At 31.5% G+C, this 15299-nt stretch overlaps 1 protein-coding gene across 1 annotated transcript in view; it reads left to right on the top strand.

Annotated features, from left to right (window-relative positions):
* LOC123698959 (thrombospondin type-1 domain-containing protein 4-like) overlaps positions 1 to 15299 on the top strand; it is a 46398-nt gene that overhangs the window by 14594 nt on the left and 16505 nt on the right. Inside the window, exons 4-7 of the mRNA XM_045645795.1 lie at positions 374 to 489; positions 6507 to 6627; positions 7811 to 7913; positions 8863 to 8993. Coding sequence (XP_045501751.1) covers positions 374 to 489; positions 6507 to 6627; positions 7811 to 7913; positions 8863 to 8993 — 471 coding nt within the window. The remainder of the gene's footprint in view (positions 1 to 373; positions 490 to 6506; positions 6628 to 7810; positions 7914 to 8862; positions 8994 to 15299) is intronic.

The following is a 15299-nucleotide window of genomic DNA, read 5'->3' as shown; positions in this document are numbered from 1 at the left end:
AATAAAAAATACGGATAAAGTTTTTGTCTACACTAATATTATAAAGAGGAAAACTTTGTTTGTTTGTTTGTTTGATTGTAATGAATAGGCACATAAACTACTGGACCGATTTTAAAACTTCTTTCACCATTCGAAAGCTACATTATCCACGAGTAACATAGGCTAGGTTTTATCCCGGAAATCCCACGGGAACGGGAACTATGCGGGTTTTTCTTTGAAAACGCGGGCGAAGCCGCAGGCGGAAAGCTAGTCAAAGATATATAGAAAAATAGAACACCTTGAGTTTTGTTTCTTCCACTAAGACCAAGTTCTTACCGTCGTCTTGTTTTTACCGGCAATACTCATAAAATGAAGATAATAATTTACGTTTCAGGCGCCAGAAAGGTCCGAGACTAGTCTATACGCGTGGAGTTCCTGGGGTAGTTGGAGTGCTTGTTCTAGAACTTGCGGTGGAGGCGTCTCCTACCAGGAGAGGCAGTGTTTGCCAAGGTTTGTATACCTATTTGGGAGAAAATCTGCTGTGTGGTACATTTGGGTATATAGACTAAACATATTAAGCTGTAAAACGAGTGTATCAATAATGTCCATTTCATATATTTTGTAGTTGTAGAAATAATTTTATGTAAAGATAAATTAAATATTGGTATTATTTATGCTCTCCCGTTTGTTAGTATCTATTATCATAATATAACAAATTTAGAAAAAGCTTATAAATATTCCGACTCTATTAAACATATTATTCAACGTAGTAACGTCGGTTATGAAGTAAATAAAAAGAAAATAACTTAAAATCCTCATTGCGTAAACCACTTATCATTCTCGTTTATTACGGTGATAGGCTATAACTAAATCTTATAACACGTATTAAACCCGCCGACAAACCCTTCGGGCTATACAAAAGAGGAAAAAAATAAACACCAGCTATTAAGGTAATTCGTTTTACGCTATCTGTACGCTAACTATCTTTTATAATCTATATTAGATCCATTAAAAACAATGTTAACTTTATGTCGCAATCAAATCCACCTTATTTTACTGCCAAAAGATTTGTTTAACCTGTAATCTTAATGGTTTAACGAATAAAATAGTAATCTCTCGGATAACATTATCTTTTTCGACAAATGTATACACGAATTGTTTTAATGAGTGAGATAAAATTAATGAAGAAAACATAGGGATAATCACCTTTATTTGTAATATTATATAAAATATACAAACTACCTATTCACAGAATACTTATAGTTTACCATGTAAAAATGCTTTGTTATAAAAATGCCTGATCAAAAGTAGACGAAGAGAGAAGTCATTTAAAGTATTTAAGAAGAGAGTTGATGGAGGCAATAATAATTTGATGGTAGTTAAAAAAAGGTACTTAGTAAATGTTTGGGACCAATCACGGATAAATAGTTAAAAATAAGGTTAAGAATTGAAAGAATTTTATACTGAATAATAAATCCAACAACCAAACTTAAATCTCGCCACAAAATAGTGTAGTAAAGTAATGCAATTTCGCCCAGTGGGCAATCAGCGCAGGTCACAGGTTAAATGAATAGGTAATGGAATCCCCGTAGCGAGCGTAACTAGCCGTTGTTAGCCCTGATTGACATGCATCACCTTTATATACTTTAATGAGCCTGCGATTATGATGTTTTTTATTTTATTAGTAATGCATGGAAAGGTGAGAGATTTTTGCACGTGCTGTCCGCTGAATATTCACGGAAAGTCTGTGGGTTGAAACTTGAAAGATAGTTACTTGCTAATATTAGGAGTAATTTAATGTACTTTTATTATGCGGATGATTGTATTTCAATAAAGATACGTCTAATAAGTACTATAAATACAGGCATTTAGTAAAGTTTTAAGGTGAAACTTTTATTACATCGTCTCAAACTTTTTGGTCTGTGTAGTGCATGTCGCGTGACGCACGATACGTACGATTATTATCGTACAAATACGATAATTTTTAGTTAAATGTCTATAGTGTGAAAAAAAGTTTCACTTTTACCGTGGTTTCATAAAACCACACAACATTTTTTATCTTATTAAAAAGGTTTCCTCAGATAATATGCACACTAAATTCTGTTGGTTCGTGTAACATCTATTCTATCTATTGTTAATAATGTAACAAAGTAGGCTGGTGTTAATCAAATATTTTGTTAAATTCTGAGTATTAAAAAATAACATAGTTTTATAATATATACATACATAGTACAAAAATGTTTAAAATAGTCATAAGTTAGGTCCCCGTCCACATCAATATTAGGCTGTTTACCTGTACACTTAGAAATTAAATCTTCATATATAATATATAGAACCGGTCCCATTTAAATCCATTATAGAATAAGCCGAAGTATCCATTGTTATACTTCCGCAGGGAATCAAACCGACAAAACAATGGCCCACTATTATCTATTCGCAAAACATACAATATCGGTTATTGTTAATATCCGCGAGAAAGTATCCATTTTATTTACCTTTGTGGCAGGTTTAAAGGCGTTTGTATTGTAATTCTGACGTTTCGCACCTTTGAGACCGCGGCATATAATTTCAACCCTGTATGCTATTATTTGACAGAATATAAATTTTATATTATATATTTATCTCCGGGCAGCTTTTACAAGGTTCTTTACTATATGCTGTTATGTGTAGATTTTGAATATAAATAAATATATAAATAAATAATTTATTTGCACCATTTTAAGTTACAAAAATTTAATGAACCAGGCTCCTAATATAGTTGTAAACTGTTTTTCAGGAGCCTGTGTTCACACTAATTTAATATCACTGTTACAATGGCGTATACCCGAATTTATTCAGCTTATTAGACATACATGTAATTTATTATAATATTATTTGTTACATTTCAAATTATACATTATTATTGATTATTGTATTACCTATTTAATAATTATGCATGCATTAAAATAAAAATAAAAAATAAAAGTAAAAAATAAAAATAGTTAATAATCCACTCGGTTAACCCTAGTGTGTGGACGTAAAACATGATGTGGTGTGTAGGTGTGAGAGTGTAGTGTTAGAGTGTAGTGTGTGAATGACTTTAGTAGAGAAAAGAACTGTCCTAGTTAAGAGAGTAAACGTTCAGTATTTACATAATCAAAAGTTGAGAGCCAGTTTTTAATTTTTGTTTTTATTTGGTAATTTGTACACCTAGTTACATATAGAATATTGCATGTCTTTCGATTTCCATGACTTTTGGCCGTTCTTTAAAACCATTATTTAAACGTTGGTACAGAGATTGAATTATTTCCTATTATAATTATTATATAATAAGGTAAACGGGTATGCAATCAGGGACTAAATTTTATATAATTAATATAATTATTTAATATAATTAATAATCCAAGAAACACGTACTTTGTTTGACTATTAGTAGAGTGCCGTAAGGCATAAAAATGGTCAAACCTCGGAACCCAGGGCCAGTCAATGAATCTGTATATCAAGTATGAGACTGCATTATTAAAACCTCAAATAAAAAAGTTAAAAAAAAAAATTGACCGATCTCGATTTACAACAATTTTTAACAACAATTTACTGAAAAATGAGAGGCGGAAGGGGGAAAAAGTGTTTATAGTGAAAAATTTAATTTTATTTGTAATAAATTATATGTGCAGAGTAACTTCAATGTTAATTTATTAGATTATCGTAAAAAATAAGTTACAAAAAAAAATTATCATTAACTAAACACATTGTTACATCATTGTACATTGTTGTCGTCGTCGTCGATCTCGTTGATATAGATTGTAGGTTGTTTTTAATTCTGCGAGTGAAAATTGACAATAATTATTTTCTTCAGTATATTTGAAAATCTGCTCCATTGCTGCATCTACTTGCATTGTTACTGGATGAATTTTTTTCTCCCTCTGAGTCTGTTTTAGCGTTGTTTTTAAACGCATGTAACAATCCACGTGATATTTAGCCTATTTAGTTCCCTGAGCTACTAAAATATCTAACACGCCTACAATTCTTTTATAAATATTGCGACAATATTCACTTTTGTCTTCACATATCAAACTTATATTTTTATATGCATATATGCATAATATAAATGAAAAACAAATATGTACATACAATTTATGCCACTATTTTCAAAGTTTTTAAAACTCAGTAATGTTCAGTAATTATTGGATGTATGGATGTTTGTTACTCTTTCACGTAAAAACTACTGAACCGATTACAATGAAATTTAGCACACATATAGAGGGTAACTTGGATTAGCACATAGGATAGTTTTTATCCCGGAAATCCCACGGAAACGGGAACTATGCGGGTTTTCCTTTGCAAACGCGGGCGAAGCCGCGGGCGGAAATCTAGTCTGAAATAAATATTTTTCGGAACGAAAACAACAGCTACGTATTAAGTCTAGCAAGTTACAACGTGTAAGTACTATCCTGTGAGGGCCCGCCATGAACAATACCGAACAGCTGCTGTTATCCCCTCTATTCTCCAACCCGACCTTCATCGGTATATCTGCGGTCCCTACAGATCCAAGATCAAGTTTTCAAGTTTGTAATAGTAATTGTTCTTTTTAAAATATGACTTTTGACTAATATAAATCAATGAAAACTCCAAAAAATTAATAATTGTTTATAATAATTAAAAAAAAAATTGAGAGCGCGAAAAAATTTTTTTTTAACATTTTTCTATATACTATTAAAAACATATTTTCAAGGTTTATATTAAGATTCATTGACTGGCCCTGGATTCCGAGGTATAAACCTTACGGCGCTCCACTATATAATGGCAATCCCTTCTAGGCAAATGTCATCGAACACTTTGAAATACCAAATAAGGGATGTTTATTTTTAGAAACAATTTGCTTTACAAATACATGTCTTTAACATAATTATTATTTTTTAATTCCAATTTCATCCAAGACTGAGCGATAAAACAGCAATACTATAAGGATATAAGATACCGTTACATTGTAAGTAGGTTATTTAAATGCAGTCACTCTTAATTAAGATAGGAATGACGCCTGCATTAGATTGATGATCTAATAACCTCGTGATAATTAATTTTGTTAGTATGGAGTATGTCTGACTATTGATTTTTATAAATTATCAAAGGATCTTGAGCTTTTACTCCTGATAAATTAATATACCTAGTACAATTTTCTTGAAATGTCTTTTATTTGAACTTATAACCTCTATATATATATTAATGCTGTTTAATATACTAAAAACAAAAGATAAATAGTTCTTACAATTTTGAATTAAACGAACTATCTATCTTACCACATGAGGTTAATTTTATTAAAGAGAGCCTATAAAACGAGAATGTGCTGTTATCATAATATATTCAATATTATAAGATACCAGTAATTACTTCACGTTAATTATAACACGAGATAAATTATATTATGTACATGGGGTTATAAATTCTTTCATTAACGACATTCTACTCCAGTATCCTGCTGATAGGACACTCTGTAGACAAATTAGACTCGAAGTCATTTGTCATATCGTGCGTTCTTCTTATTGGAATAAATTATTACTGGACATTAGTGGGAGTAATTTGAATAAAAAATATTATTGCCTTAATTTATTTATCTTTTTTCTGAGGTGCTCAAATTTTTGTGATAAAAGTAGTGGAGTAGCGCATTATTGTGTAAAAACATGTTATGTTATGTTTTATTCACTTGTTGCGATGTTTGACAATGACGGGTGCAAGCATTTAAAAAAATGGGGTACATTCAAAGTGATTTGGTATCCATAAATATAGCTAAATAAATTTAAATAATTTTACTTATGAAGAACATAAATTTATATGTAGTTATTATTTAATTTCTTTGTTTCTCATACTAAACCATTACATCTAAATAGCTACGTCTGACAATATTAAAAAAAAAAAAAAAACTCTAACATGATTACTTATACACCGCTAATAATAATTAATACCGATAGAACCTCACTAATACGAAAAAAATAAAACAAGGAGATACATTTTTTATTTGTGCCGTTGATTTAATTAAGAAGGCTTTTAACTCGCCGGTCGGTTTTGTTTCGTCTTCAGAGTAAATTATCATACGCCTATAATTACAAGGATTTATTGGGGTATAGATCAATTAAACCGCAGGAAATATGAGTATGTATGTGATATTTACATCTATTTAATATTCTATTATTGATTTCAAAGAACACGAATAGAACTTTTGTACATTTTTTAAGTTAGTTTCACGTCAGATGAAACAAAAAACAAACAAATTCAAACAGTATCACTGCTAATTGTGTTTTAAGTTATTGCTAACTTTCAGAGCTTTCGGTTGGAATATTTATATTCTATTAGCTCCTCACTTTGTATGATTAAGATATTTTATCTATTTAGCTTGTCTAATAATAATAAGGTATTCTTTAGCATGTATCCTTATTTCCGGATCACGCACATAACAATCGCGAGAGCTTTGAAAGCTCTACACACTTTCATACAAATTCTAGATAACTTAAAGGTCTACCTACACGCAAATAAGATACTATCGTTTGTTACAGAATTCCTAGTACATTAAATAGTACACTACCGACACCAGTTATAACAGTGCGAGTTACTAGACAGGCACAGCCACAGGATTGTGTGGGTATGGCGAGGCGGTACCATGAGTGTAATACAAAGGTAAGGAATATCGTGTATAGGATATTTTGAATTACTGAGTATGTTTGTATTATTTTTATACGGTATAATTGTTTCATAATAATCTTAATAATATTTTTTGACTTTTTATTTTTTTGGATATTAATAAGAAATAATGTTTAGATATTATATTTTTTCAGTAGAAGGACGAATCTCGATACTCATCCACTGATTCATATGTATAGAGTGAAGAGATAATGCATTATTAAAGTCGTCTATAACTACTAACAATTTTATTAAACCAGCATTTTTTTGGTTTTTCAAACAATATCCTAATAATAATCATTCAAATCACTTCCGCCTTGAAATACATTACGCTTCGTAAACTTTAGAACTAAACGCTTTGATTACTATTGTTCATTCAACAATGTCGCCTCATTGATACTTAAAACGCAATAAAAATTTTATGTCTCTTAATCCCGTTTTGATTTACAATTAGCAGCCTTTGTTTCGCCTTACTTCCTTTAAGCATTGCGTTAGTCATGAATGTACTAGTTCAATGTAATCCTGTTGAATGAAAGTGTACTAGAAAATCATACTTATTATATAAAATATAAAGTATTGACTACTAATTGATTTTTACATGCATAATCACACATTGTCTATGACATATTAGTCTATACTAATATTATAAACAGGAAAGGTTTGTATGTATGTATGGTTTTCCCGCATAAACTACTGGACCGATTTTGATGAAATTTGGCACAGACAATCTTTAGACCCTGAGAAAGAACATACACCTTTTATTGCGAATTATGTACCTCTGGCGAAGCCGGGGCGGACCGCTAGTATGCAATATAAATATAACGTTTCAGTTAACCGTAACATGAAATTTGCTCACCTTACGTGGTAGGGTCATGCATTTCCAGTAGAGATAGGTGTTACTGCATTTCAATTACTAACTTTTTATAAATTAAAAATCTGTGCCCTAGCATCTGTTAAACTTTTTATGATATAAGCCATAACTTATCACAAAAAAGGATTTTATTTCTTGCAGTTTATTTTAAAAATAAATCAATTTCGTGGCTCTACAATTATACTATTTTATTAGTCATGTAGTCATATTTTTCTTAAGTTCATAAGATATTTAAAAAACATACTATTTTAGGATATATATTATTTTCAATATGTGAGGCTTAAAAATAATAAACAAATATGTATCCAGCCGTGTCCACATAGTCTTCTTGACACGCGAGCAGAACAATGTTCTTCCTACGACAGGAGACCTTTTCGGGGAAGATTCTATACATGGGTGCCTTATATAGATGGTAAGTAATTAAGTTTGATGTAGTTAGAAAATAAAATTGGAATTTATTAATGTATTTTATTCATATCTTTGCTTCCAAATGAAAACCAAAAAAACTATGAAAAGAGCTAGAATCAATACGTGATATTCTTTGCTAAAGTTTTAATTTTTTAACTTTGCTTTATTTAAAACGTTACTATTATAAAAAAATACAATGATGAACTAGTAATTTTAAGTTAATAAATAAAAATAATTACGCCTTTACAACCAGCATGCTGCTTCTTATTTTATAAGTACAGGATTTAACGGTATAATAAGATATGAATGATGGCACAGAGACTTGTTCATTGGCGAATATATTAATACAAGACTGCAAGTGAAATATTAATTATTATCAGTAACATATTCTAGATAAGTTGTAATGGATAGTCGATGTAATGTGATTTTGATTGCATCTTTATTATAAACCGTCTTAGCGAATTAATTGGAAATTTAATAGAGTTGCTACGGAAGATGTTGTTGATGTTGCGTTTACTAATGCTTGTGAATTTCGATTTTGAACGATATACGAAACTTACATTGAATTTTGATATTTACACATCTAATTTGATTATTGGCTATTACGTAACTATTTTTATATCCTGAATGAAACTAATACGAACCTTTAAACCGCTAAAATGTTATTAATTTAAGTTTATAAAAACTGAACTGAAAGTGAAATAATTTTACGGAGATTTATTTGAGATAATATCGTCTAATGAACGAATACATAGAACTCGTTATATAGAACGTACATTCGCTCGTTCGAGTTGAACAAACTAATGAACAGTCGTTCACAATGCTTTATTATTTATGTAATTTTTATGAATGAAATTCCATATTTGTTCACCCAGAGACGGTACTACTTTGATCTGCCTTATGTACCATATATCTAACACAATTATGTTCCAAAAAATCTTATTCATCGCTAGGTGATGCACCATGCGTGTTAAACTGTCGACCCCTCGGCCACCATTTCTACGCGTCATTATCTCTAGCAGCAGATGGAACGCCGTGCACCATGCAAGGGTTCAGAGCTATCTGTGTGCAGGGCACGTGTAAGGTAATTTAGTTCTAATTGATATTTTAATTGATTTTTTTGTTTCTTTTTCAGGTTTAAAATTGTTAATTAAATAAGCTTATCAAAGTCTCATTTATTATTTTTCTTTGGTAGGTTTGCCGAAAGTAATACTTGCAGGGTAGAAATGTAGATAGGGGATAAAAAGGAAGAAGAGACAAATGCCGAAATGTTAAAATCGTATCAGAAAACCTAAAATGAAATAAACCACCCCTTAATTCTCTCTTAATCCGAAACTCAAAGAAAGACTTGTAGATTACCTGCTCAATGTGTCTTTTATGTATCCACCAATGGAAATCTTTACCTGCTATTCAATTTCAAAATCAGATAGTTGCACATAATAAAACTGCAGTTGACTGTAATTAACCCTGTCTGTATGTTTGTATTGTGTTCCTAACAGGAGCATGCCTTAACTAATTTATTAGTTACCTTGTGTCTTATTTCAATATTCTAGGAAGATGTTAATAGTAATACGAAGACCGCAAGGGTCAATTGATATGTCTATTCTAGTTACTTTTATAAGCATCTATAAATAAATGTGTGATCTTTGATCGAGCACAACACCTTTCGCAATGTGTAAACGTGTAATCAATCAATGGATGAATATCCTAATTCTGACCACTAATGTCGGGATAAGATCACCTTTCAATGAGTTTTGGGTATTAACAAAATCTTCTACTTTTTAATAGATATTTAATATTTGTGATGCGGTATGTGAGCAAAGAATGTTGATAAAAAGCTTAAATAACAAAGAAAATTATATTCTTAATAAGTTCACTTTAAAGTCGACCTGATTTTCAAATAAAAATGGTCAATAGCGTGCACAATGCACATAGGGTCGTTTGTTTTTTTTTTTGTTTTGCGGGTATATTTGACGATCATGAACACAGATCACAGAAACTAAAGGATCATGCGAAGTTATTAGGGACTTTTAATTTATGTATATTAAACGCTAGAAGCATAGATTTATATCTATGCTTTGTTTTAAGAGAAAATAATATTAACTAATCAATGCTTAGCTGATACATAACATAGCTCTACAAAGTAGTTTTGCAATAATTGTGGATTAGATGTTCACGTCCTATAGTTATTACCATGCTACGGATGATTAAAGGCAGCGGCTCTAGAAGCCTAGACTCGGCGCCTGAATTAAGTATAACAATAAAACCTAGCTCATTATAATAATATGTAGTAGTTAGCTTTATAGCATCCATTCGTACGGCTAGAAGATTGGATTTATTGGTCAATTAAATCAAATTTATGTACGCTCTTAATACTGTTACTTTATTGAAATAGCTCAAAGTACGTACCCGCCTTGAACAATATTTTAGAATTCGACATCTGTTCTATTAGTTGTAACTGCAATAAAACTGTATGAATTGGTTGGATTTTAAGCCAACTTTACACTGGATGTTCTGAATTTGCAACCGTGAATGTAGTGTCAGTTAAATCGCCTCAACCAAACGTGGAATAATTATAGTCAAATACTAATGTTACTTTATTGAAATAGCTCAAAGTACGTACCCGCCTTGAACAATATTTTAGAATTCGACATCTGTTCTATTAGTTGTAACTGCAATAAAACTGTATGAATTGGTTGGATTTTAAGCCAACTTTACACTGGATGTTCTGAATTTGCAACCGTGAATATAGTGTCAGTTAAATCGCCTCAACCAAACGTGGAATAATTATAGTGGTCAAATACTAATGTGGTATCAACTATCAATAGCCGTTGACGTAGTACCTAGATGATTTAGCAGTGATTTGGTCAGAAACTCAGAAGTAAACATAAATTATTGGTAACTTCAGCATATTTTTGTCGAATAAATTATATAACCTTACTTATCACGAAGATTCTGCCACTTCTGACACATTTTAGAAGCATGCAATTATAGTTTGACTTGTAGGTTCTTCAGAAAAACTCTGTTCCATTTTGTAAGAAAAGAATTGAGCTTAAATAAAGAAGAGTCACGATAATATAGAGTCATATGATATTATAGTTTGAACTAATACTCTAAGGGTGTGTTTATATTTATACTTCTAATACAGTGACACACCACGTTTTTGACACAGCAGATAATGTGAAATCTGCTTTAGCAAGTCAAAGCAACGTCTGTTCTATAAAGTGTTGAATCGTTGCAACATTGTCGGCGACCAAGGACATGCGCGTCGTAACCGTAAATTAGTTAAAGTATTCTTATTGTACTTTATTACGTGATAATATTACCTCTGTTAAGCGTTTCGTGACAACGGTGCCGCCTAATCGATAGCTTTTGTGCTTCGATAGCTGGCCACGTCATTATTGTTTATAGTTTTGTTTTGGTTAACGATTTATAAAGTTTATATAATAATTTGGTTAACTACTTGGTGATTTATTTGAATACCTTGAATACGGAAAGCTACGCTGATAATTTTCAGTCATGAAAACATGTTGTGTGATAGTATATTCTAGTTAAAATATACCGTATTGTTCTTTTCTGGGTATTGAATTTGGACCATTTAAAATCAAGATAATGTTATATTTTTAATAGATTTGTTTAATTTATCTTGAGCATTTTACGAGCGACCCTTTTAGATAAAGACTGGTTATTGATGCATTCAGTAGTACAACGGGTTATTAAATATTCTCTCTCTAGCAGTATAATTAGTAGGACCATGGAAATAAACGAAAGAATTAAACCCAAATAACTCGATTAGCAAGTTACTAATGAATTCAAAACATCGTGAATTTTACGTGGCGCCACCTATGAACTGCCACCATATATGGGGTAAAATATTGCTTTTATTTGTAAATGCCTGTCAATTTGATGATATTTACTGCATACCTTTATGGTAATTGAGCATTATTCAAAGGTGAGAATTCCATTGCTATTCATAAAATCGCAGGCTCTTAGGCCGGCGTGTTTGAGGTTTCACCTATATGGTAATGCTGCTTTGCGTTTCACTTGATTTTACGAGTCCTGCATGTTATTAGGAAATATTTATACGTACATTTAGTTTTCCATTACATTTGATACAAATAGTTCGAACGATATGGCTTCCTTCTTTAGCTACACTGACCTAAAGATAAATTTTCACGACAGTAGAGTAAGACTGCCTCTTATTAGGTAAAGGGTAGATAGCGTTCACGATCTCTTCACTTCATTACAATTTCACATTATAATACTAATAATAGTTTCAAGGATAAATTTGGACTTCACATAGGCAAGACGTTTATTAATACTAACTGCATTGATTTTGGCTCTACCTTTAAGGTTGCCACAGTTTTTGTAAGTATCCCTAATTATTGTATTCTAGTCACTTCTACACAACCAAAAGCTCCGTTCTCAAAATTCTATCCATTGCAGTCTCCGCACATATCAGGTTTACGTGGTTAGTGAATCTAGATGTTTAATTACAAAGGCCGGCGCCGGCGCCTGGTTAGATCGCGATATGACGGCGATTAAGGCCCGCTCACCGCCCGGGGGCATCACGGTAATAATAATTTTAACTAAATATATATTTAATCGGAATTAGCATCAGCATGAAGTGAATTATCAGATGCTATCAGGATAAATAGGTTCTAAGACAGGGATTTTACGTTAAGGAGATAATGTACTTCTAAAAATATCGATTTTGATACATCAAATATACTGATGTATTGAACGCTTTTTGCTATTCGAAGAAACATCCTGCACGTTGTTTTTTCATTCCAAATTTGCCTTTCGATTTAAATTGATCGCAAAGTGACAAGTACGATATTCCTTTTTGCTTAGAGTACTTATACTACCTACTGTAATATATACTCTAAGTGTTAAACGAAGCGATGCATCTCTTATTGAGAATGATTAAAATCGTTACGAGGAAAGCCCTGCATTCTTAAGCCATTTACGCAAAAGCGAATTGCAACACGTAGGCCCGTGATCTGTGTACGCTATCCTTACAGCTTGCGACATCTATTCTCTTTGACATGTGGATTAGTACGCACATTTCTGTGCACAGATGTAGAAAATTATTATTTCCTATCTATGTTAATTTGATTTATACTACAAGCTCTTTATTTATACTTTACTATTTATATATGTCATAACATAAATAAGTTACGTTAAATTTACGCTTTATAATTTCCATTTTTATTGAGTAAGTACCAAAAAAGAAAGAAGTAGAGAAGGTATGAGTTAGTTCTCATCCACCTAATAGGTAATTGCTATCTGTTCCTGTTATGATCATCACTTTTAAATAAAGAAAAGGCCCGTCCATTCAATCTTGTATTATGTAGCATGAATGAATTTTATGAAACAAACTACATTTATTACGATAGCGCTACGAGTTTATTTATAAGTAAGCTTATTATTTCATATAATGATGATAACCCTTTTAGAAGAATGGCAAAAAGTTTTCAATCCTATATCTATGTCAATGACTTTGACTTAGAGATTTTATGATCATCTATAAATAATATAATATGGATTCTGTGAGTAACACGGCTCAGTCTTGACCTATTATTTAAATCGTAAATAACGTAATTTCATAAAACTAACATACTAATGTAACTGCCGATGTATCATGATGAAAAGAGTGACCTTAAAAGATTTACACATGAGTAATCCTTATAATTATCGAAAGATATAGCTCTAGCACAGATAATATAATAATATGCTGGGCTCTAGAATAGTACCTACCTTATGTAATACAATCTATCTATACATAGCCAAATTCCCTAATACCTATATATTTCTTAAGTTTTCTTGCGTGCCTGACTATAAACACGTTACCTACGTGTAAATGCTTTCCATAGAGATAGAATAATTTCAATATTTCAGTTTAAACAAAAAAATAAACTAACCCTTCTTATTTAGGGAACAGAATTATGAGTAAAGATTCGCACAAAGGGAATATTGACAGGATTATTAAACGAGGCTGTTTGTCAATCCTTAAAAGACAATAAAGTGCTAACAAAAGCTTTATTTACGGGTGTTCACGCCGCGGCCGCAGAAGGACTTTAATAGCCTGTTACTTCACTTAACTCCGATGGCTTGTTTAACTAGTGCTTTGATCGTCTTATTATGAATAGAAATTGCTATTTCATTCTTTATAGTCTCTTTATAAGGCAATAGACAGTTTAAATTGGTATAAAATATCCGCGAAGTATAGTTTATGAACTTGAATTTATGCTCGTATCGTTGAGTTGATGTACTAATAAATGCAGTAACATAATTTCTAACGGGCAAATCATTACTTAAATTGACTCCGGTGTACCGTGTATGTGACTTGGGTTCAATATACGTTAGGTTTTTAGGGCATCATATGGTACCTATAACTACAAATAGTTAATTTATAATAGGTATACTCTATAATTTTATTCTACATTCTATAATATTATTTTAGATCAATTTACCGTACCTGCATGGTTTTAACGAAGTGGTTCATTTACCTTTATAAATTACCAGTAAACAAAATAATGTAATTTCGTAGCGAATTACGCTCTACGAAATACACATGATTGCATCATTATGATATCGGCCATTATAAGTGAATACATGCACAAAACCGCTCACGAACGAATGAGCATCTATACTTGCTGCAATAAAGGAAAAATTTATTAAAATGCGCAGGAATTCCGAAAGAATATGAGCTTAAATGTCAGGAAGGTTCAATTGCATTTGCTACAACTTTAAGCCGTATTATACCTGACCGTGATGGTAATAGTTCTGGTTTGTACAGGATTTTTGAGGATCAGTTTTGTATTAAATGCGTACCTTATCGATTTTTAAGTCTGTCGTACGAGTCGCAGATTTTATCAATGATCAGATGCGGGTGTAATAAAAGTTTGATATTTATGGATATGAGCGACTGCAGTCGTGCTATACTAGTATGCAGTGGGCTGTAAAAGATTTTCCACATATATGCGAGTGCTGGAGACGCATAGACAAATTCAGTAGTGCACGATCGCGCGCGACAACGGCGCGCACAGTCGCTTTCGGAAAATCTAACGAAATTTCGGGAGTTCTAAGTAATCTGTAAAGTTTCTAGATTTGAAAAGCTTTTAGTTGAGAATTGTATAAGTTAAAATAGTTGGCAGAAATCGAATACGTGCAATTTTTAGTGGTGTTCGTTTAAAAAAAAATATAATAAAACAGCAATTAGGCTAAAACGAAATGATAAATGATTATTTAAATTGATAAACAGGTTAAATACTATGTGTTCATTGAAATTCAAAATAAATAAGTTCTACATTATTCGCGGTTGCGGTTATAATTTCCTCGTTAACAAATCCCGTCAAATTTGAGGAGTGAAGAGTAAATAATTAAA

This window comes from Colias croceus, chromosome 17 (genome assembly GCF_905220415.1).
Source record: "Colias croceus chromosome 17, ilColCroc2.1".
Classification (NCBI taxonomy): Eukaryota; Metazoa; Arthropoda; class Insecta; order Lepidoptera; family Pieridae; genus Colias; species Colias croceus.
This window is presented reverse-complemented; position numbering and strand designations above follow the sequence as displayed.